Source organism: Cucurbita maxima, unplaced genomic scaffold, assembly GCF_002738345.1.
Source record: "Cucurbita maxima cultivar Rimu unplaced genomic scaffold, Cmax_1.0 Cma_Scf00004, whole genome shotgun sequence".
NCBI classification, from domain to species: Eukaryota; Viridiplantae; Streptophyta; class Magnoliopsida; order Cucurbitales; family Cucurbitaceae; genus Cucurbita; species Cucurbita maxima.
In genome coordinates this window covers 748,177-772,220 of record NW_019272020.1, presented here as the reverse complement: position 1 = coordinate 772,220, position 24,044 = coordinate 748,177, and the positions used below count along the sequence as shown (strand labels likewise).

The following is a 24,044-nucleotide window of genomic DNA, read 5'->3' as shown; positions in this document are numbered from 1 at the left end:
AACTTTATCTGCACATTGCAAATGAAAAGACATGATTTTAGTAATCATTTACTTCAAGTGAATGAACAATACTCGTGAGAATTCAAAGAGAATATCTTCTCAACGTCATCAAATAAACATGTGACCATAGACGTGTTTTGGTTAGAGACTCGTCGTTGCCTTGCTTATAGATGCAACGACGACTCTTGTGTTTGGGTTGCTCAAGAAGATGGCATGTATTTGACCAACATTCTCAGGGAATGTGGACGGGAAATATTGTCATATTTAATTTCACGTGTTGATCCCTTCTTATTATTAATAAAACTTTAAATTAACACCAAATGGGTGCTTTAGAATTAACTTAAGCAAAACAGGAAAAGACAAAAAAATTCATTAACGTTAATATAAAATAAAACAAATAATGAACAATTTAATTTGTTTAAAAATGTAAAATGTGCATGCACCTAATTAACTCATGTAAATAAAATATTAAATATTTATTTATTTATTTTTATATATATATATAAGACCGATGCAAATAATTGGAGTGAAAACCCGGCATCTGTTAAGACAGGTCAATGGGAATGGAGGGATAGTCTTCCCATAAACCCTAGACTTATCGCCTTCCTTCTCCTTCGTTTGCGCGGTTGTTTTCTTCGAGGGGGCTCTTCGCCCTCTCTCTTCGAATTATTCCAAGTCTCCGTTTCACGTCGTTCATCTGTTCTATCTCTAGGCTTCCGAAGCTCTCCAGTCGATCTGTGTAAGTTCTTTCTTTCTTTCTACTTATTATTGTCTGCTCCGCCGTTGAGGGTGGGCTGGGGGTTCACTGAGATTCGAGGTGCTCTAGATTTTGATGCTGTCTTCTCGAACTCGTTATGTATTGATTTCACTCGACTCGATTTGACCTAAACTTGTAGATTTCGTCTGTTCTTCGTTTGATTTTGCCTATTTCGTTTGATATTGAGGTGTCGTAAAACCGATGTTTGATTAATACCCTAATAACTTTTGCTTGAATCTGTATGATTCTTTTTGATGTTTTATCTCTTGTTATTTTCACTTCGAGATTTTTCAACTTTCTTGTTGACGGGTTCTCCGAGAAACCTCTGTGGATTCCGACTTTTTCTTGAAGTGGATACTTTCAGCCCATTCCATTCACAGTAGATACTCTTTTTTGTTAAGCACGAAATTTCTTATCTCTTTGTGTAAGTGCTTATGTTTCCACCGAACGTTATAGATTTTCTAGAACGTGGTTTTTTACGCCGACACGTTCTATTATTATTTGTTGATACGTTATGGCGGCCCTTTCGTTTTGTCCCATGTTGGTGGGTTTATGAGATACTATAATATCACGTTGTTTTTTGGTTAGTCATTTAGTAGGTTTCGTGTCTCTTTTAAGACTGAATTTTATTTTCTATTCAGGCTCTCTGGAGGTTTAATTTCGAGATGAGTGGTTCTTACATCATTCCTCATCTGCTTGAGGGATGCCACTTTTTTGGTGGTCTTGTTTGCTTTTAAAAAGATTAATTATCTAGCTCTCTTCGGGTATTGGATTTCTTGCCATTTCTTTGGGTCAAAATGATTGCCACTGAAACCATTGTATCAAGCAAAAAGCTGAAAATTAAATTTGCTGGTAAACGAGTTGAAGATCATCCGGGTTCACAGTCCTGTGATTTTGGGAAGCTTGTAGGCCAGAAATTGTCATTTAAGGGCACAAATGGGTTGAAAGTGGATGACACATTCAACTATTCGTTAAATGCTCTCTGTAATGGTAAGACCTTTGCTGCTGCTTGTTCCAAGTCAAAATCTTCCATCACTATCACTGATAAGCGCAGAGCAACTGAGGATATAGAATCTCCTAGAGAGAAGAAGCAGAAGTTGGATCGTAGTACAACACAACAATGCTCTTCAATTTTAAAATCACTTATGTCCCATCCATTCGGTTGGGTTTTCAACCAGCCCGTGGATCCCGTGGCATTGCAAATTCCTGATTACTTCTCAATCATCACTGATCCTATGGATTTGGGAACTGTCAAATCCAAACTAGAGAGAAATATGTATCGGGCAAGTGAAGAATTTGCAGCTGATATTAGACTGACATTTTCTAATGCCATGCTTTACAATCCTCCTGGTAACCATGTTCATAAGATAGCAAAGGAACTTCACGAAGTTTTTGAGAAGAAATGGAAACTGCCAAAGGAAAAATGGTTTGGTGGAAAATCAGATTTTCAGCGAGAAAAACTTTCAAGTGGACCAACAGGAGAAAAGGTTTCCCGAACTCCATCATCTCACAATACTTTATTGAAGAAGAAGTCAACAGGATCTGAAGAGAAAGTCAGCAAGCCGTCTTCAAATGCAAATGGTGCTGAGGCAAGTAACATTCATGCATTTTGTTTACGTACCGAAAGTTTATTTTCAAGTTGTATTGTTGACGATACACTAGAATCTGTGTAATGAATATTTTCTCATTTGGTTTGCTTGATTATATAACATCCACAGTTATTAGGCAGCATTCTTATCTTGCATGATGGATTACGTTTTCTCATTAACATGTACAGGTTGATCGTGCTAGAACACTTCCAACTTGTGCACCCAAGCCTTCCAGGAAGAACTTCCATACAGGTATGAAGTGGAAGATTACGGTTCTGCTATATGGCCCTGTGAAGGAGCTAATTAGTCATGTATCTGATAGTTACAGAAACTGGCAATAAACATGCTTCTAGCTCCTTTGAGAAACAAACACCAAGTCATAAGTGTACAGGATGTGGAAGCACGCCATTTCTGTGCGGCTCTTCTTCCAATTTAGGCCATGCACCCTCTGGTGGTTAGTTGACTGTTCTATTACTTTCATGTGTTCATTCTGGTAATTGTCTAAAAAATTAATTTCTGCTTAATTTAGATCAATCTAATTAGAGATTATTGTCAGGAGAAAATCCAGATGTCAATGATCCTTGCAGACTGGTATGATACGATTGCAGAGTTGTCATGAAACATTCACAAATTTTGTTTTCACTTATGTAATTTAAATATTAATCTAGGACTCTCAAACAAGGAGCTTGTCAGCTTCCCAGATGTCCAAGTCGGATACAGACTCTGATGGTCAGTTCACATACATATTTGTTGCGAAAACTTTATTGTAGTGATATCCTTCTCATCTGAGAATGCTCATACTACTGGGAATGATGTGAAGGGATTAGAAGTGTTCTGGAGGATGAAGGAAAACCTCCTTGTGATCAGCCTTTGACCCTTGGGGCAAATGCTACTTCCGAAGGTTGTTTTTTCTGTTAGTACTGTAGATAGACCTGTCTTTTTCTTTATCATGTATATCATACTAACTTTGTCTCTTCTAACTTGTTGCAGCGTTCTCTACCCCAATTTTTGATGTACAACTTTCACCGAAAAAGGCTCTTCGTGCTGCAATGCTGAAGAGTCGATTTGCTGAAACTATTTTGAAAGCACAACATAAGGCACTTCCTGATCATGTAAGCTCCTTAATTCATTAAAAAGATGTTATGAGCATTTTGCTATTAGACTATAGTGGTTTTACAGTATAGTTTCTGCATCATTGGTAGGGCGATAAAGTTGACCAAATGAAGATCCAACAGGAGAAGGAGAGGTTAGAAAGGAGGCAGCGTGAAGGTAAAAGCAACATCGTGTGCAATATTGCCGTGAATGCTATTTTTGTTGCTTATTGAACTGCAAACAGAATTTATTTGATAAAAAATCTATCTTGTTGGATGATTAATGAATTTTAATGAAAGTCGAACTATGGGTAGCCCTCCAAGTAAATTTCTGTAAAGAGTAAATGGAAGAAACGCCTTTCCTCTCCCCTGCCTATCACATTTTTAGACCGACCATAAGAGTACACACTTGGCTTGAATTACGGTTGCTCTAATATTCATGTAATGTTTTTTCTTTTTAAATAAATAACTTCCCATGAAAATATTGATTGAATTATGAATTTGGTTCATGGAGATTTTTTATCTTTGACTAAATCATAGGCATTAAATTAAAGCCCCTCTTAAATTTGTACCAGCCAAATTATAGTCTAGTCTAAATATAGGATGGAAGAAAAACACTCTCCCTAACATAATTAATTAATTGAAACCAAAACACTGCTCATTTTACTTCCATCTTTTCTATATTAAAAATTTTGATACTGGAAGGAGATTAATGTCCTGCGGATCAACTTCATAATTTTCCCTTAAAAATATCTCATGCATTGCTATGGGCATATGTACTTATTGATTGTGCATTTCCTCTTGTGAATTGTACAGAGAGAGAACGTATAGAAGCAGAAATAAAGGCTGCTGACATGGCCTTGCGATTAAAAGCAGAGGCTGAGAAGAAGCAGCAGAGAGAAAGAGACAGAGAGGCTGCCCGTATTGCTATTCAGAAGGTTATTCATCGACTATGTAACTACTTTTATTATATATTCTGTTATCCTTGACCAGTTCCTTCTGTCATTTAGATTCAAAGAACTGTTGAACTGGACCAGAATCTTGAGATGCTGAAGGAGCTGAAAAAGCTCAGTGGGGGATTCTTATTTGTCCAACATCACCGTGCAATAGTGAAGAGATCATTAGACGAGAGCCAGTTGGAAAACCCATTAGAACGACTCGGTTTGTTTATGAAGGATGAATTTCTGGATGATGATGAAGAAACCATCTACAATGAAAATGGAGAAGAGAGGGAGAGTTTTTCCAAAAGCTGAAGAGAGAGAGGGCAACTTTTGTGAAGCTGAGTGTTTTGTCTGCTCGTTTGTAAAATGGCATTCATATTTGGTTGGGTTAGGATTTAGGACTTCCGAGTACGATAATTTTGAGTAGAGTAGAGAAGTTGAATGTATAGCCCAAAGTTCTATGGATGGGAAACTGAAAAGAAAAAACAGTATCTCCAAAAAAAAAAAAAAAAGTATAAACGAAGGTCGTACTTATGACGTTTCATGTCTACAGATTTTCTTGGGAGTTTATAAGACTATTGGCAGGTGGTCCTATCTGTACTTCAAAGCTTGGGGATGGAGCGCACTGCAATCGTTCGGTGAGCTAACTTCAAGAACATCTCTCAAGTTGATAATGTAGGCGCCATAGATGTCATCTTTCTTAACTTGTAGACTTTGAACATGGTTGAGCTGATGATGAAATGTTGAACCACCTCCTTTATGGACAGCCCACCTACTGAATATATATACTTATATATAGAATATGATATATTATTTGAATCTATTTGAAGGATTAGAATAGAATGTTTCAGAGATGAGCTTTATTTGCAAAATAGAAGATAAAGTTGATATGGTGGTTTCTTCTAGGACAAATATTTGAATGCTCATGAATGAATGTAGTGAACCGTTTGGATCCCACGAATGAATAAAAAGTTAAATCTACATTTGTGACCATATTTGAAGATCCCACGAATGAATAAAAAGTCGTGTAGATCTCATTTGAATCGATCCATTCATTACTTTTATTCAAAGATGGAAAATGGAAAGGGCATTCAAAACTTAATAAAGGGAGAAGGATTTTAAAATGATATTAAATGTATTGGTTTTATAACCACGTGTAAACATAGGAATAAATTAGTAGTATAAATAAAGAAAATAAATGGGAATAAAATAAGAAGTGAAATTCTACTCTTTTTTTTCTTTTTGTCATTCATTATTTAAAGCAAGTGATATAGTCAAATAAAATAATTATTAAATAATTAAAAGATAAAAGATAAAAGGATGACACAACTTTATTACAAGACTTTTTGGTACCGAATAATTTGTTTTATCACTTGGAGTTGCGTAGTGGATGAAAACTTTGCTTTCAAACACCAAACAAACGTGCCAACTTATTCTTATTTTATTAATTTCTTTTTATATTCATATATATATATGTATAATATATACACATGAATATACACGTGTCATGTTATAACTAAGTCAACACTAGTTTCTTTAATACCCAAATTGTTGGGTATATGACAACAGCTCCCATGTCTTTGCTACCTCCTAATTTTGTCCTACAAAATAATAATAATAATAATAATAATAAATAAATAAATAAATAAATACAAAAAAAAAACATTGTTTTGGTTTGATAAAAAAATTATAAATATTAAAATATCTGAGTAAATAAATGGTAACAAAATATGAAAACGGATTTGACTTGAAGACAAAATATGCTAAATGACCTTAGTTTGAGAAATATCAGACTCATTGGGTATCCAACTTAAATTCCATATTCTAATATGAATTTTGAGTAAGTTCTGAAAAAAAAAAAATAAATAAATCTAACTTTTTCCAAAAAAGAACAATTAATTTTCGTCATTTACCTCAAACTGAATGATTATTGATACCAAAAATATATTTTCAATTGGATGTCTTTGTGTAGTTTAAAATAATTGTTTAATTTATTAATATATAAGAAACTATATTTGATATTAATTATTTGAAAATATAATATAATGGCCACAAAGAAAGGTGACACGACAACTCATACATAAACCGATGTTATTAACATGTGATGGATATTATTCTATTTTATTTTAATGTTAAATAAAAGTTGAGTGGACTTATTCAATCGATTTTGAATGAAATATTTATTTATTAATTAATTGGTGCCCCTATTATTAAAATTGAAGCATTTAATATTTTTTTTTATTATAATTAGACAAAGATTAAGGAGGAAATGAATGAGGATTAAGGAGACGATTAATTGGGTTGATTAGTTGGTGGGATCTTCATCCGCTCCAAGTGGGATTTTCCATTGAAAGATTGGGTGAAGAAGTCCTTGAAATAATCCTCCATCACAATCCTTCTAAACAATGGTGGGTTCTGAGTTTGTGGTCCGATCTCTGCCTCAAATCTGGGGTTGTAGAACACCGCTATCGACATTCTCCCTTTCTCCGAGTTCACCGCCGCTCTGTGCTCAATGCTGTTGTAAACCCCATTGCTCATGATCTCAAGAACGTCGCCCACGTTCACCATCAGCCCGTCTGGGATGAAACTCACTGGGAACCATGTCCCATCTTTCTTCACTTGGAGCCCTTCCACTCCGTTCAGCTGGTTCAATATGGTCAGCCCCGTCGCGTCCGAGTGCGGTCTTAAGCCCACCACCAACTCCGGCCTTGGACATGGCGGATAATACGTCATCCTCACCGCCTCCATTCCATCCTCGAACAACTCCTCCATCTTCCTCACCTCCATCTCCAAATTCCCCGCCATCATCCTCAACAACGTCATCGCTATCTTCTTTGTCTCTTTCAAGTACGATTCCAACGTATTTCTGTATTCACACCCTTAATTAATAAGCTTGACTTACCAAAATTTTTTTAAAAAATTATGCTATTTTTACAACAGGGTGAATCCCTTCCTTTGTTTATTTTTATTTCGACATATTTTGATCCTGGGTTGTTTTCAATCATATTTCGTATAACTATCTTAAGCATGGTGAGAAATAAGTGACCTTAAGGATGAAGGGAAGTGGGGAAGGAGATGGGGTTTTCTTCTTGAAAGAGGATGGGTGATCATATAAAACCTATCACCCCAATCAAGCTTCTGATCCATGGATCGAACCACGGTTCCATAGCCCTCAAATTCACCAGCCTTCATACAAAACTTCATCTTCTCATCCAGTGGAAGCTCAAAGAACCCTTCAATTTCACTCTTCACCTCTTCCAACAATGAACAGCTAACCCCATGGTTCACCAGCTGAAAAAAGTTACGAGGAACAACACACCCCCGACTTAGTCAGACGCATATCATGTCATGTCATGGATAATAGTAGTAGATACCTGAAACAAGCCCCATTGCTTGCAAGCGGAGTGAAGATTGAGAAGCTCAGAGCGGGAATGTTGCGGTGAGAGTAATCGGCTCATATCGATGGTCGGTGGGACGGGGAACGTGGAAGGATGGGAGGTAGAAGAAGGCTCCTGATCCAAACGAATGAAGTTTTGTGGGATACTGATTTTGGAGCTGCTTTCTACCAGCTCTTTTAAGCTTATCATCCTCTCTTCTTCTCTTGGCTGCGTTTCAAGCTCTACCTTGAGTTATGGCATTAGTTTATCATCTATTTATACACACACTCAAACAAAACGAAGTAGATTTACACACACATCTTTTCAATCTTCTTACTTTTTCACACCCTTTTATTCTCTTTCTTTAAGCCTAATCCCAACAAAAAATATATAGTTGTCTTATTCAAAATGTCTATATTTAATAGGAACATTCACGCGTGTCCCTTAATATGGAAGGAATAATCAGTCTATTTGTGAATGTTTGATTAATCCACCACACCTAAATGGTATGAAAGTTATCTTATTTATAATCAAATGAATTACAAAGATATGGAAATAGTAATAAATGGAAATAACAATAAATGGAAAGATACCTATGATAATAAAGCAAATATTAGATATTTGCCTTATAATAAAATATCAAATATAATATATATGGTAAACTATAATTTATTACTAAATATCCTTAACACCCCACCGCAAGCTAAGCGTCGGATTTAAACGAACGTGAAGCTTGAATCTGAAAAATTCAAAGAGGTTGAGAAACACTTTTCTTGAAGAAGTCAACAACCTGGTTCAGAGGAGGCGTAGAGAAACACTTTCTTGGCCATCGAAAATTGCAGAGGAATCGCCGCTCAGCGGCAATGCTGCCTTGGCTTCGGCGAGAATATGTCTAACCCATGAAGAGGGATTGTCGCTTAGCGACGATGCTGCCTTGGCTCTGGTGAGAATATTTCTAACCCCAAGAAGTAGAAGGGGAAACCTAGAGCAAGGGACAAAGACAATGTTGAAGCCGGAAGAGTCGCCACATTGGGCGAAGGAGCCAATTTTGGCGAGAAGGGCAGTCGGAAGAGTCGCCTTATCGGGCGAAGAAGCCAATTTTGGCAGGAAGGGCGGCGGCAACTTGGTTGGCAAATAGGCCAGTGCGGCACCCAGATNCCGAAGGTAAATCTCTGCAAAAGGTTGATAGGTTTAGGTTAAGGTTTATGTGAAGGATGAAGGTTGATTGGGAAGAAAATGAGAGAGACTATATTGGCTAAGGGGAAAATCGATTTGGTTGGAAAAGGTGAGGTTATATGTACAGAGTATGACGAAAGGTGATTTGGAGGTCAATAGGGTGGAGCCGAAGAGTAATCAATCGGCTCCGACTACGGCAGCCATGAAGACTGCCCCTGCGGCGTCAAAACCAGCAGGGGTGGTGGAAAAGAAAATTAGAGGATTCAAAAGCCATTCAAAAGAAAGGATCGGGGTTGTTAAACCGAGAGGGCTCTGATACCATGTGAATGTTTGATTAATCCACCACACCTAAATGGTGTGAAAGTTATCTTATTTATAATCAAATGAATTACAAAGATATGGAAATAGTAATAAATGGAAATAACAATAAATGGAAAGATACCTATGATAATAAAGCAAATATTAGATATTTGCCTTATAATAAAATATCAAATATAATATATATGGTAAACTATAATTTATTACTAAATATCCTTAACATTATTTATAAAGCTTTGGAAAGCAAGTGTAATTTTAATGCCTATGGTTCACGATTATGAGCCCCTACTATGCGAAACTAGTTGAATGAGACACAATATCACTCAGTTTTATGAATATACAATGTGCCCACCAAGTCAACATTTTTATAGGAGTAGTTGATAGATGCATATGATACGTAAAATGTTACGTAATGGGGTTTGTTAGAGGTTCTCCAACTATTCTCTGACAACGAATTTGTCTTGATTGAGAGAGTTTTGTATAATATCGTAATAGTTCGTAAGTACAAGGTTGCTCCCTTACGATTATGATGGTTATACTATATGGAAACTACTAAAGAGTCATTAATCAATCTCTAAAGTGAACCGTGTGGACTGAGTTTGAACAATTACGTGGTCGTGTTTCACCTACACACTCATTTATGATACTATTTTTGTCTGAGTTGTGAAATTTAAGGTGAACACATTCTTTAATACGGCATACATTGAACATGCAAGGACAATAATAGGTTGCATTCAGGTAATGATCATAGAATTTTTTTTAATATTCTGATTCCTTACTTTAATGGACAATTATTTAATTTTGGGAATTAGGATTGGAATCTAATTCTAATTGGATTCTTCGTTGATTTCAATTTCCCCATATTTTTTAATTTTGAATGCACAAACATCCATGAGATTCATTTTGTTGGGAAGAAAATGCACATTTTTTCTAATTTCAACTGAATCTATCCTTTAATCAATTGGTTGAGTATGACTATATCATTAATTTTGTAGAAATTTAATGTAGATTAACTTTATACACTCGTACTTTGACTAATTAAGAAGAAGATATGATTACATTAAATTGTGGTACCTCGTGTGAATTACGCAAGGTTGCCATCTTGTTGAGCAGGGATGCCCACAACTCCCCCGCATAGCAAAAACGTGGAGAAAACTGAGTTAGTAAGTCATTGCTTACGACACGATGAGAATAAGAGAGAAGATGGAATCAGTGGCTCACCCTGACCCAGCCTTTATTATCGCAATCTCTATTGGTTTGCGGGGTGGCATTTTCACAAACACCTTTGTGTGTGTATGGGTGGGCGGTGGAGACGGATGGGAGAAGCTCAACCCTCTCGCGTATGTCGCAATTTGACTGTCCTTTTCATTGCACTAGAGGGATTTTAATTGCCAACACAAAAACGAAGACAACGTGACGATGTTCTCCGACATGTTTTGTTGGCAAACCCACCGATGAGGTGGAAGACCCTCACATCAAAACCCCACATTTGCCCCCACTCAAACCATCTAGCTATTTTATCGATGGTGTGGGATCACATCGATTGAAGAGAAAATCGAAGCGTTCTTTATAAGGGTGTGGAAACCTCTCTTGGCACAGATGCATTTTAAAACCTTTGAAAAAAAAAACTCAAAACAAAAAATCCAAATACAATATCTAATAGCTGTTAGTTTGGGCCGTAACAAATTGTATCAATATCAAAGCCGATGCTGAGTGATGTGCCAGCGAGGACGCTGAGTGGTGTGTCAGCTTGAATGCTAGTTCCAAAGAGAGGTGAATTGTGAGGTCTCACATCGATTGTAGAGAGAAACAAGTGTCAACCAAAATGATATAGATAAAACACAAAAATGATAAATTATGGTGATAATAAAAGTCTTACTATGTGGTTTGAAAAATACACGAAATAGAATTTAAGCACATGGAAATATGATAATAAAACGTGCATACTATTTTTGTGTGGAATGATACACATATCACTATATTAAATGCATTTTTTTATCTTCATTTTTTTCTTCGCCATCTTTTCCAACGACCATAAGCAACAACGATATGTCCGATAAGTCCTCCAACGATGCACGATGTCAATTTCAAGCTTAAATCTCGATGTCTTCTTCATCTACATCTATGTCGATATTTGGGACCCATCGATCAGATTCAACATCTCATTTTCTTGGTTGTCAACATATTTGATAGATGTATTAAATAATTGGAGTTAAGAGATATGAATTTTAACACTTAAAATTGAGAGAGAAAATCCTTGACATGGAACCCTACTGGGCTTTCAAAAGTGGGCTTTCAAAAGTGGGCTTCTAAGCTTGAGAAAAAGCCCAATCAATGTATAAGAAACTTTTCAAATTAAAATTTTAACTTTCTATTTTGTTCTTTTTTTTAAACTCTTTAATGTATACATATTTCCTCCTTATTTAAATTTATCATCACTTTTATATATATATATATATATATATATATATTAATTTTAAATTCCAATAATACAATTAAACTTTTAATTTTAATTTTTTTTTAATTTTTTTTTAATTTTTTTTTTATACAAAAACACAATTTAAAAAAGTCTCATTAATACCTTTTAACTTTTAAAAAAAAAAATTAAAATTTTTTTAACTTTTTTTATTTAAAAATAACCAGGTAGATAATCTATCAATATATTAGATAATAAAAAAATTTTAAAATTTTTTTTTCATAAAAGTTAATGATATTAATATTATTTTATGAGTATTTTTTAAATATAATATTGATGGGAAGAATAGTTTAAACTTTTAAAAACATTAACGATGGTACTAATAAAAAAAAATTAAAATTGGAAAGTATTTTTTAATTTGTTTAAAANGTTGTATTATTGAAATTTTTTACAAAATTTAGAAATATTTTTAATTATTCAGAGTTAGTTAAGACGGTTGGATGTAAATCGGACGGTGAAACTAAGGATGGCCGCCGCCTCAAATAATTTATGAAATTTATAGTTTACTAACTTCCATGGAAATAGAGGACAGCACTTGTTTTCTTCTCGTAGCAATAAGTAGTAAGTCAACACCTCAATCACCGCTTTCAAAAATCCATGGAGTCCAATACTGAAATCGTTAACTTTGGAACATCCATCATAGTGCCCAGTGTTTTGGAGCTGGCTAAGCAGCCCCTTGCGAAGATCCCCCTTCGCTATGAACGCGCCGATCAGGACCCGCCTATGGTTTCCGACAGAGATTCTGGACCGTCGGTACCGATCGTTGATCTTCACCGATTGGCTGTTGGAGATTCTGCTGCTTCGGAATTGGACAAGTTGCATTCTGCATGTAAGGAATGGGGATTCTTCCAGGTATGTAAATGTATTGTAAACCGTCTGCTAATTGTGCCCTAATCTCGTGATTACAATCTGTTGCCACTGTGAATCGTGAATGAAGATTGGTAAGTCATTGATTTGACCTGGGATTCCCCATTTTGCTGCAATGATCTAGATCAAGATGTTGAAATCTACTCTGTTTGATGGCTCTTCGTCTGCTATATATCTGATTGTAGTTTTACGTTATGCATAGCCTTCCTAAGATTAGGATTATAAGTGTCATGGTTTGAGGTTCCACCTCTGTTGGAGATGAGAACGAAACATTTCTTATAAGGGTGTGGAAACCTCTCTCGAAGTAGGTGCATTTTAAAATCGTGAGGCTGACAACCATACGTAACAGGCCAAAGCGAATAATATCTACTAGCGGTGGGCTTAAAATATTACAAATGGTATCAGAGCCAGACACCAAGCGCTATGCCAGCGAGGACGCTGGCCCCCAAGGGGTGGATTGTGAGGTCTTATATCAGTTGGAGAGGAGAACGAAACATTCCTTATAAGGGCGTGGTTAAAACCGTGAGATTAATTTCGATACGTAACAGGCCAAAGCAGACAATATCTACTAGCAATGAGCTTGGGGTGTTACATGTCACCAGAGAATTTCTGAAAACTGGAAGGTAAACTTACAAAGAGAAACAATTGGCAACGAATGAGTATTACAATATTGTTTCTATCTCATGTTACATCCTTCTGTAAGGCCTTTGATCTCAAATAAGGTTTTATGGTGGTGGGAGAGCTCTTCCCTCGGTATGGGAAACCTATTAGTCAACATAATTGAATATGGGTGTTTAAGAAAACTTCGACCATTCATAATGGCCACCCAACCAAATGGGGTTGGATTGGATTATAAATTAGTTGGGGTTATTTTCACGGGTTCTGTCATTTTGAGGAGGAATCTCTGTAGAAAGAAGCCTAGGTGTTACTTAGACAGTTTCTTCTTGTTATTGTGAAGTCTGGCGCTTGCTGGCCTGTGGTTGGTTCTGATAATTGTTCTTGCCAGATCATAAACCATGAAGTTCCCACCTCATTGCTGGAGGAATTCAGAATGGAAATTGAAAGTTTCTTCAATCTTCCCTACGCTGAAAAGAAGCTGCTTTGGCAAAACTCACAGAATCAAGAAGGATTTGGGCAGCTCTTTGTGGTATCAGAGGAGCAGAAGCTTGATTGGTCAGACATGTTCTACATAACCACTCTCCCTCTTGATCTGAGAGAGCCTCGTCTATTTCAAAAGCTTCCACCAAAACTCAGGTTTTTGGCCAATTCTTGAAACTCCAATCGAATGGTATGATTTTGATTTCTAATTCGCTTATTGCAGAGAGACTTTGGAAGCTTACTCTACTGAAGTTAAGAAGTTAGCAATTGTCATCTTGGATCATTTGGCCAAAGCTCTGAAGATGGATGTTGAGGAAATGAGAGAGCTCTTTAGAGATGGTGTTCAGTCAATGAGGTTGAATTACTATCCTCCATGCCCTGAGCCTGATAAGGCGATCGGATTTTCAGCTCATTCAGATGCTGACGCTCTGACAATTCTCTATCAGCTCAATGAAGCCGAAGGATTGCAAATTCGAAAGGATGGGAGATGGGTTGCTGTTAAACCACTTCCAAATGCATTTGTAGTCAACATTGGAGACATCATGGAGGTGCTTCATGGTCTCTATGTGCATTCATCTTTTTCTGATCCCTTCTTAAACTTGCTAGCAATTTACTGTGTTTGGCCTGTCTCTCTGCCTTTGCTGCAGATTGTAAGCAATGGTGTATACAAGAGCATTGAGCATAGAGTTTCACTGAATTTCTCCAAGGAGAGGCTTTCAGTAGCTACATTCCATAGCTCAAATCTAAACTCGGATTTGGGTCCAGCTAACAGCCTCGTAGGACCGCAGAACCCCGCAGTTTTTAGAAGAGTTATGTTGGAAAAGTACTTCAAAGACTTCTTTGCTCGAAAACTAGAAGGAAAATCATACCTTGAGCAGATGAGAATAGAGAATATGGGCGACCATGCTTGTTAAAAAGTTATCTACCGATAGGGAAACAAAAATAAAGCATATGCTCGTCGCACAAGTGGAAGAAATTATATATCCATATCAGAAACAGCTTTTGCACCTCTTCAGCTTGCTTCATTCATAGTGCAGGAGATTCATCATGAATCCCAGCTAATGAATGTAAAGAAAAATTTAAGTTGTAATTAAAAAAAAAAAAAAAAAAAAGATTACCAGAAAACTATGATGATATATTCAAAGTTGGTTCCAATCTTTGTGAGGTTGGATGCGTCAATGATTCCACATAGAAACAACATTTCTCATTGGATTAATTGAAAAAATCCAACTTATGTTAAAAGAACATTATTTTATTCAGAATTTGAGCTTATCCATCTCCAAAAAACTATACTTACATATTCTTGGTTAGTTTCAATATTTGGGAAACTTGAAATTCAACCATTGTATGCTTCGTGGATCCCACAAAGAAACAAATTTCTCATTGGAGTTGTAAAATAATCCAGCTTGAAGTTGCACTGTTTATTTTATTTGGATTTGGAGATTATTGATCGGCAGAAGCTATCTGACAAATTAAAAGGCAGCTGAACACTACCTTTGTCTTAACAGTTGCATTGGGAACTCAGCTTTGTTAAAGAGTTGTAGATATATGTGTGTTTAGAGGGAGCTACTGGGAGCTTTGTTGGGAGATGGAGCCACAAATAATGAAGCTGCAGCTGAGAGACTCTCTCCCGGTGCCTTGCGTTCAAGAGTTGGTCAAAAGCTCGCCGTCGACAGTTCCCCATCGATATATTCGCCCCGACCAAGATCCTCCTTTTGAGTTCACTGACACTTCAGCTCAAGTCCCTGTTATTGACATGCACAAGTTGCTGTCCTCCAGCAATTGTGAGGATCCTGAACTTGATAAGTTCCATCATGCTTGCAAAGATTGGGGTTTCTTCCAGGTACTTGCTGTTTGATCTGTCTTAAAAGCTTTCAATTAATATCATTCTGTTGATTCATTTTCTTTCTCATCAGCTGATAAATCATGGAGTGAGTGATGTATTGGTGGAGAGTATGAAATCAGGCATTCAAGCACTCTTTAATCTTCCAATGGAAGAGAAGAGCAAGCTGTGGCAAAAACCAGGAGATGTTGAAGGATTTGGACAGAGCTTTGTTGTCTCTGAGGAGCAGAAGCTTAATTGGGGAGATCTCTTTGGACTTTTTATGCTCCCCACTTACTTAAGGAAACCTCACTTGTTCCTCAACCTCCCTCTTCCATTCAGGTAGTATTTCCTGTATTTTTCCACACATTAAGATATGCAAGACAAGCTTGATTTGTTGTGTACGATGGGATTCCTTTTTGTCTGTTCTTCTAGAGATGATTTGGATGCTTATGCACTGGAGATGAAAAATCTAGCCATGAAACTGCTTGAATTAATGGCGAAGGCACTGAAAATGGAGATTTGCGAGATGAGAGAGGTGTTTGAAGAAGGAATGATGTCAACAAGAATGAACTACTATCCTCCATGTCCTCAACCAGAACTTGTCATTGGACTCAATAACCATTCTGATGCATCTGCCATTACCATTCTTCTTCAAGTCAATGAAATGGAAGGCCTCCAGATAAGAAAGGATGGGAGGTGGGTTCCTGTTAAGCCTCTCCCAAACGCCTTTGTTGTCAACATTGGAGACGTTATGGAGGTAAAAACTGTCATTTTCGTCTCTTTATATTTTGAATCAACCCTGCAAAACCTGATTCGTTTTGATGTTGAATATGAATGAACCTTCAGATTATCACGAATGGAACGTATCGTAGCATTGAGCATCGCGCAACAGTGAACTCGGCGAAGGAGAGGCTCTCAGTGGCCATGTTTTACAGCCCAAGATTGGATGGGGAGATAGGTCCTGCCCCAAGCTTGGTCACTCCAGAAAGACCTGCCTTGTTTAAAACAATTGGAGTCACAGATTTCCTCAAAGGATTCTTCACCAGGGAACTGAATGGGAAGTCATATCTCGATGTTATGAAAATCCAAAAGGAATAGATATGATCAAAACGGCTGCTTTGTTGTTGATTTCTGAAACTTCATATAATAGCTCTGCTATACAATCAAAGAACACTATGCTGTGGCCTTCTTTATCACATAGCTGTTTGTCACAGATTCTTTGGTTTTGAAAGTTGGAATAGGTTGCTTCAAGCTGTTGTTTTGTTTTAAAAATGTTCTGAACAGATCTGAGCGGGGAAGTGGTGGCGATCCGATGAATACCCAGTTCAGATTTTGAAGTAAATGCAAGGGGGTGAGTGGGGTCTTCACTTTTTCCTGTTTTATCAAAATCAATTCAAGATTTGAAGACAGTTCAAGTGGGATTCTTCCGTTTTGATTAAAAGCAAACCCCAATACAAAATTGGAGAAGAATCAAAGTGTACAAGGTTGGTATTTTACCTGTTTTGATCAAAACTCAGTTTAGATTTTGAACTAAGATGAAGTGGGTAAGTGGGTGTTCTACTGTCCTCATCGAAACCCACTTCACAATCTGGAACTAATTCTTGTTCGTTCTTTCAATTATTCAATACACCATCAAAACCATGAACTTCAAATCCCATGTACCAACGTTTCATTCCTTCTTCCCGTTATGATATGTCACAATCTCGAGCCTCAAATCTTTTTCTTAGTTCTCAAGAACATTCCATAAACTCTCTCAGTAGAAGTCGTGTTTAAACTTTTCTCCTATGAATAGCCTTCTCAAATTCGAAAGAACGATAAGAACAAGAATAGCGTGTGTACTGAAAAAATTTAAAATGTTTGACCTTTTTTAAGTGGCATCGAGACGCTGGAGCTAGTGTTTCGATACTATAAACGGAAGTCACTCAATTTGATTGAGCACATGTTTTCATATGACAAAATATTTGCATATACATGTTGTAGTCTCAAGTAATGTAGCTTGGCTAATTGAATTTATAATTTTGGGATATTTATTATAATTTTTTTAAATAATTTTAAATGACCAAAAATATTTTGTTTATCTCCATTAATAAAAATTACTTTCTTAAAAATATATTTTGAAGAAAAATAGATAGAAATATAACGAAACAAGAAAGTTGCTATTTAATCCTTTTTTTCAAAAATAAATGTAAGATATATAATACTTTATTGAAATAATTTTTTTAAAAAATAAATTTAAAATCTATTTAAATCATTCTTCATGTTTGTTAGGAAAATCTCCTTTTAGCAAAATATAGACAAATATAATTAATAATTTAGAAATTTAAATGGATAATTGAAAAAAAAAAAAACAAATTCTTTATTCTTACATCTTCATTTTTTTTCCCNAAAAAAAAAAATCAATAAATTATGAATAATATAAAATAAATAAATAAATAAATAAATAAATATATATATATATATATATATATATATATATATATATATATATATATATATATATAAAGAAACAAAATGTTTGTGAATTTGCTAAATATAATTATTCTAGAAGGAGGCGGACGTGGAATCATAACTTAGGTTCATGAAACTATAATTTCCCCAAGCATTCCTTCTTCTATTAAAGGACTTGCAAATTGCCCCAATTTCAGTCCCTCCTCAACCACCACTCTTCCTGCACTCACCTCAACCGCCATGGACGCCGCCACCTCCTCCGCCTCGCCGCCGAATGGACGGCACTATCACAACGTCCCTTTCTATAAACTCTTCTCATTCGCCGATCGCTTCGACGCTGTGTTGATGACCGTCGGCACCGTCAGCGCCGTCGCTAATGGCCTCTCTCAGCCGCTCATGACGCTCATTTTCAACAAGATGATCAACTCCTTCGGCTCCGCTGATCAGTCTGACGTCGTCGCTCGAGTTTCCAAGGTTCGTCTTCCACTTTCTTTTTTTTTCTTTTTTTTAAATACTTTTGTTCTAAATATAAATGAAATTAGTTTATATTTTCAAAAACTATTAATTTCTAATTATTTTTTTTTCTTTGCATTATTTATGAACAGATGATTTATTCTTATAAAAATAATGGTAATTATGAATTTTCTTTGAATATCAAAAAGAAAAATAATAATTGCTTATTTTTATTTTTATTTTATTTTAATTAGAGGTGTAGATAAAATAAATAAATAAATAAAAATTTAATATATACTTAAAAAAAACTTGTTTGTTTGGCTTCCAGATTTCCATAGACTACGTGTATGTGGGCATTGGCACTGGAATTGCTTCATTCCTGCGTAAGTATCGACAAATATTTTCTTCTTCTTATTATTATTATTATTATTATTATTATTATTATTATTATTATTATTATTATTATAAGAGACGCTTGCCCCAGTCATCGCATTTAGAACTTTGAGAAGAAGTTTATTATTATTATTAAATACGGTGTTTAAGCAGTTAGTAAACGGTGTGTTGATTGACATATAAACATAATAATCCATTGCAGAGGTTGCATGTTGGATGGTAACAGGAGAAAGACAGGCAGCACGAATTCGCGCATTGTATTTGAAAACAATACTAAGACAGGACATTACATACTTCGACACTGAAACTTCAACTGGAGAAATTGTTGGTCGAATGTCTGGAGACACTGTTCTTATTCAAGACGCCATGGGAGAGAAGGTATTTGTTCTTTCTTTTCTCATTCTTACTCTTTTATCGCATCTTGTTTCAAATTTGTTTTGTTTGATGATGTAGGTGGGGAAGTTCATACAGTTAATATCAACTTTCTTCGGCGGTTTTGTGATTGCCTTTGTGAGGGGATGGCATCTTGCTGTGGTTCTGCTCTTCTGCATTCCTGCCATTGTATCTGCTGCTGGTGCCGCTTCACTCATCATGTCTAGAATGTCAAGCCGTGCACAGAATGCTTATGCTGAAGCTGGGAACGTTGTAGAACAAACCATTGGAGCCATTAGAACAGTAAGGATTGGATTAAAAGACCATTATTGTGAGATTCCACGTTGGTTAGAGAGGAAAACGAAATATTTCTTAGAAGGGTGTGAAAAACTCTCCCTAATAGACGCGTTTTTAAAACTGTAAGGCTGACGGTGATACGTAACTGGCCAAAGCAAACAATATCTGGTAACAGTGGGCTTGAGCTATTACAAATGGTATAAGAGTTAGTCACTGAACCGTGTGAGACACTAGTCGGATTAGGGCTAGACCCTCTCCATAGTCGACGCATTTTAAAACCTTGTGGGGCCCAGAAGGGAAAGTCCAAAGAGGACAATATTTGCTAGCGATAAGATTGAGCTGTTACAAACGGTATCAAAGCTAGACACCGGACAGTGCAAGACACTAGTTGGAGTAGGGTTAGACCCTCTCCATAGGAGACGCGTTTTAAAACCTTGAGGAGAAACCCATCAGAGAAAGTCTGAAGGAGACAATATCTACTAGTAGTGGGCTTGAACTGTTACAAATGGAATTAGAGTCAGACATCGAACGGTATGCTAGCGAGAATGTTGACCCCCAAGGGGAGTGGACTGTGAGATCCTATATCGGTTGGAGAGAAGAATGAAACATTCCTTAGAAGAATGTGGAAACCTCTTCTTAACAGATGCGTTTTAAAACTATGAGGTTAACGGCGATACGTAACAAGTCAAAACGAATAATATTCGGTAGTAGTTAGCTTGAGTTTGTTACATGTTCTAAGCCTCTGTTTTGATTATTGAAGGTAGCGTCCTTCACTGGGGAGAAACAAGCTATCGAGAAATACAACGACAAGCTGAAAGTAGCCTACAAGTCAACTGTTCGACAAGGACTTGCCTCAGGTTTAGGACACGGCATAATCTTGCTTATCATCTTTGGCACTTATGGGGTTGCTATATGGTATGGATCCAAGCTTATCATTCAGAAGGGGTACAATGGTGGACAAGTTATCAATGTTATATTTGCAATTTTGGCTGGTGGAATGTAAGTTCAAATCTTCATTTTCATGTCACGTGATCCCTATGCTTTGGTCTATGAATTCACCTAACTTTTTTCATGGTATAAGGTCATTGGGCCAGACATCACCTGTGCTGAATGCATTTGCTTTAGGACAGGCTGCAGCTTACAAAATGTTCGAGACGATCGAGCGAAAACCGAAGATCGACTCCTACGATGCCAGTGGTGTAGCACTGGAAGACATACAAGGTGACATTGAACTTAAAGATGTCTACTTCAGATATCCTGCACGCCCAGATGTGCAGATCTTTTCAGGATTCTCGTTGTCTGTTCCCAGTGGAACCACGGCTGCACTTGTTGGACAGAGCGGAAGCGGGAAGTCAACAGTTATCAGTTTGCTAGAAAGGTTTTATGATCCTGATTCTGGTGAAGTACTCATAGATGGAGTGAATTTGAAGAAATTTAAGCTCAAATGGATTAGAGAAAAAATTGGTCTTGTTAGCCAAGAACCTATTCTCTTTACAGCTACTATAAAAGAGAACATACTGTACGGTAAAGAAAATGCCACAGAAGAAGAGGTCAGAGCGGCTACTGAGCTTGCTAATGCTGCAAAGTTCATTGACAAGCTGCCTAAAGGGCTTGATACAATGGTAGGCGAGCATGGTACCCAGCTATCAGGTGGACAGAAGCAAAGAATAGCCATTTCAAGAGCCATCCTGAAAAATCCGAGGATTCTACTCCTGGATGAAGCTACCAGTGCTTTAGATTCAGAATCAGAGCGGATTGTTCAAGATGCACTTGTAAGAGTGATGGCTAACCGGACAACTGTGGTTGTTGCACATCGCTTGACAACTATAAGGAATGCTGACACTATAGCAGTGGTGCATCGAGGGAAACTCCTAGAACAAGGTTTGCTATAGATTCAAGTAATTTCAGATTCCCATTTCCATAGTTTGAGCTAACCAAAATTTGAAATTTAGGAACACATGATGAGCTGATAAAAAATCCTGATGGAGCTTATTCCCAGCTACTCCGTTTGCAAGAAGGAACAAGAACAGGAACAGGAACAGGAACAGAAACCAAGCCAATGATGAGATCCATAAGTAGGGGTTCATCAGGTAGTCGTCATTCATTCACAATCAACTTTGCCATTCCAGGTTCAGTTCATATCCACGATGAAGAAATCAATGAAGACAGACCAGAAAGAAAAGACATTGATATGGAAAAGCCTATAAGTGGTTCATTGAAACGATTAGCAACCTTGAATAAGCCTGAAGTTCCTGTCTTGCTGCTTGGATGTATTGCAGCTGTCTTGAATGGCATGGCTTTTCCTATCTTTGGCCTCTTACTCTCAAGTGCCATTGGAATGTTCTATAAACCAGCAAACCAGCTTCAGAAAGAATCCAAGTTTTGGGCATTTCTGTATCTCTGTCTAGGATGTCTCACATTCTTTGCTTCATCTTTGCAGAATTGCCTTTTTGGAATTGCAGGCGGAAAGTTAATCAAACGGATTCGGTCTTCTACCTTTGAAAAGATTGTCCACCAACAGATTAGTTACTTTGATGATCCTGCAAACACAAGGTCAGTTTAAGAATTTGAATTTTTTGTTTCATTAACATCATGTTTTTAAGGTAAAACTCCTTCCTATATTTCAGTGGCGCAATTGGAGCAAGGTTGTCTACTGATGCTGCCACAGTTAGAAGGCTTGTAGGGGATGCCTTGGCCTTAGTAGTCCAGAATATTGCGACCATCACAGTTGGGCTAATCATAGGATTCTCAGCTAACTGGATACTGGCAATTGTAATTCTAGCAGTGTCTCCTTTGCTGCTTACACAAGGTTACCTCCAGGCCAAGTTCACGAAAGGGTTCAGTGCAGATGCCAAGGTCATGTATGAAGAAGCCAGTCAAGTCGCCAGTGATGCGGTCAGCAGCATCAGAACCATTGCATCATTTTGCTCTGAGAAGAAGGTGATGGATTTATATGAAAAGAAATGTGAGGACCCTGTCAAGAATGGAGTCCGCCTAGGACTCCTCAGTGGCGCCGGCTTTGGCTTTTCTTTCTTTGCTCTCTTCTGCACAAATGCCTTTTGCTTCTACATTGGATCCATTCTTGTGAAACATGGCAAGGCAACATTCCCTGAAGTCTTCAAGGTTCAAATATAACCTTTTCTTTTCTTCCACCTCCATTTTTACGATATTAGTATGATTGTTCTTCATTTTCTGCGATAGGTCTTCTTTGCTCTTACAATTACTGCCGTGGGTGTTTCCCAAACCACTGCCTTGGCTCCTGATAGCACCAAAGCCAAGGATTCCGCTGCCTCTATATTTAAAATACTCGACAGCAAGCCTAACATTGATTCAAGCAGCAGCGAAGGTGTGACACTTACCTCTGTAACTGGCAATATCGAGTTTGATCATGTTAGCTTCAAGTATCCAACAAGGCCAGATATTCAAATTTTTTGCGATTTATGCTTACGCATCCCATCCGGAAAGGTAAAACAACAACCATAATTCCTTACCATGGTATGATATCCACTTTAAGCCTAAGTTCTATGGTTTTGCTTTTGACTTTTCCAAAAGGCGTGCAAAGGTGAAACTTCTTCCCAACAATTCTCAAGAATACTACCTTCGAACAAAGTATACTATAAAGCTTTCTTGGAAGCTTATAAAGCTCTAATAATAAACCCCATTTCAAAAAGTTTCCCTTTTAGTTCTTCTATTGCTCAGATTGAATGTGTATTCTCCTCTGCAGAGTGTTGCATTGGTTGGTGAGAGTGGCAGCGGGAAATCGACGATAATCAGTCTAATAGAAAGATTTTACGACCCAGATTCGGGGCGTGCTCTTCTTGACGGAGTGGAAATTCACAAGTTCAAACTGAGCTGGGTGAGGCAGCAAATGGGGTTGGTGAGTCAAGAGCCGATGTTGTTCAATGAAACAATTCGCTCCAACATAGCTTATGGAAACCCAGAAAACGCAGCAAGCGAGGAAGAGATAATGGGAGCAGCAAAAGCAGCCAATGCCCACAATTTCATTTCTTCACTGCCGGGAGGCTACGAAACCTCGGTAGGAGAAAGAGGAGTCCAGTTATCAGGCGGCCAAAAACAGAGGATAGCCATTGCGAGAGCCATTCTGAAGAACCCAAAAATTCTTTTACTGGACGAGGCAACGAGCGCGCTGGATGCCGAGTCAGAGCGCGTGGTTCAAGAAGCATTAGATAGAGTGATGGTTAACAGAACCACCGTCGTCGTCGCCCACCGCCTTGCCACCATTAGAGGCGCTGACATTATTGCTGTTGTCAAAAATGGTGCAATTGCAGAGAAGGGCCGCCATGAGGAGCTGATGAAGATCAGTGATGGCGCTTATGCATCCTTGGTGGCACTCCATTCAAGTTCTCAACTTTAGGAACAAACTCAACAAAATATTCTGTGTTTTTATATATAAATATAAATATAAATATAAATATATCTATATATATATATTTAGTAAATATAAAATAAAAAATTTAAAATTTAAAATTTATATACTTATTAAATATTTTAAAAACATTAAAGATATCATTAATAAAATTACTATATAAAAATCTAATGAGAAAA

At 37.1% G+C, this 24,044-nt stretch overlaps 5 protein-coding genes across 8 annotated transcripts; 4 read left to right on the top strand and 1 right to left on the bottom strand.

Moving 5' to 3' along the window:
* Positions 1-526: 526 nt before the first annotated feature.
* Positions 527-5,199, top strand: LOC111478569 (transcription factor GTE9-like). 3 transcript variants are annotated; one of them, XM_023122911.1, is made up of 11 exons: positions 527-739; positions 1,399-2,346; positions 2,535-2,598; positions 2,675-2,800; positions 2,903-2,937; positions 3,015-3,075; positions 3,167-3,247; positions 3,337-3,458; positions 3,549-3,615; positions 4,254-4,375; positions 4,448-5,199. In XM_023122911.1, exons 2-11 carry the CDS (start codon positions 1,555-1,557, stop codon positions 4,688-4,690), a joined length of 1,713 nt encoding a protein of 570 aa, XP_022978679.1. In that variant the 5' UTR covers positions 527-739; positions 1,399-1,554; the 3' UTR covers positions 4,691-5,199. The 3 variants fall into 3 exon arrangements, with proteins under 3 accessions (XP_022978679.1, XP_022978680.1, XP_022978678.1); XM_023122912.1 differs by having other exon boundaries at positions 2,669-2,800; positions 2,915-2,937; XM_023122910.1 differs by having other exon boundaries at positions 2,669-2,800.
* Positions 5,200-6,620: 1,421 nt separating this feature from the next.
* Positions 6,621-8,058, bottom strand: LOC111478599 (codeine O-demethylase-like). Its single transcript, XM_023122963.1, has 3 exons — positions 7,753-8,058; positions 7,425-7,669; positions 6,621-7,244 (listed from the first exon to the last, which is right to left on the bottom strand). The coding sequence occupies exons 1-3, from the start codon at positions 7,963-7,965 to the stop codon at positions 6,671-6,673; spliced, it is 1,032 nt and encodes a 343-aa protein (XP_022978731.1). The 5' UTR covers positions 7,966-8,058; the 3' UTR covers positions 6,621-6,670.
* A 4,118-nt stretch (positions 8,059-12,176) lies between these two features.
* LOC111478593 (protein SRG1-like) lies at positions 12,177-14,781 on the top strand. The gene is made up of 4 exons (XM_023122954.1): positions 12,177-12,577; positions 13,599-13,846; positions 13,914-14,238; positions 14,338-14,781. Exons 1-4 carry the CDS (start codon positions 12,323-12,325, stop codon positions 14,602-14,604), a joined length of 1,095 nt encoding a protein of 364 aa, XP_022978722.1. The 5' UTR covers positions 12,177-12,322; the 3' UTR covers positions 14,605-14,781.
* A 62-nt stretch (positions 14,782-14,843) lies between these two features.
* On the top strand, positions 14,844-17,113 carry LOC111478595 (protein SRG1-like). The gene is made up of 4 exons (XM_023122956.1): positions 14,844-15,533; positions 15,607-15,854; positions 15,948-16,272; positions 16,362-17,113. The coding sequence occupies exons 1-4, from the start codon at positions 15,279-15,281 to the stop codon at positions 16,611-16,613; spliced, it is 1,080 nt and encodes a 359-aa protein (XP_022978724.1). The 5' UTR covers positions 14,844-15,278; the 3' UTR covers positions 16,614-17,113.
* A 1,042-nt stretch (positions 17,114-18,155) lies between these two features.
* LOC111478550 (ABC transporter B family member 9-like) lies at positions 18,156-23,899 on the top strand. 2 transcript variants are annotated; one of them, XM_023122861.1, is made up of 10 exons: positions 18,156-18,437; positions 18,745-18,799; positions 19,012-19,187; positions 19,263-19,484; positions 20,239-20,477; positions 20,560-21,359; positions 21,431-22,031; positions 22,106-22,601; positions 22,680-22,943; positions 23,203-23,899. In XM_023122861.1, the coding sequence occupies exons 1-10, from the start codon at positions 18,204-18,206 to the stop codon at positions 23,851-23,853; spliced, it is 3,738 nt and encodes a 1,245-aa protein (XP_022978629.1). In that variant the 5' UTR covers positions 18,156-18,203; the 3' UTR covers positions 23,854-23,899. The 2 variants fall into 2 exon arrangements, with proteins under 2 accessions (XP_022978629.1, XP_022978630.1); XM_023122862.1 differs by lacking the exon at positions 18,745-18,799 and having other exon boundaries at positions 18,352-18,437; positions 23,203-23,898.
* Positions 23,900-24,044: the final 145 nt, after the last annotated feature.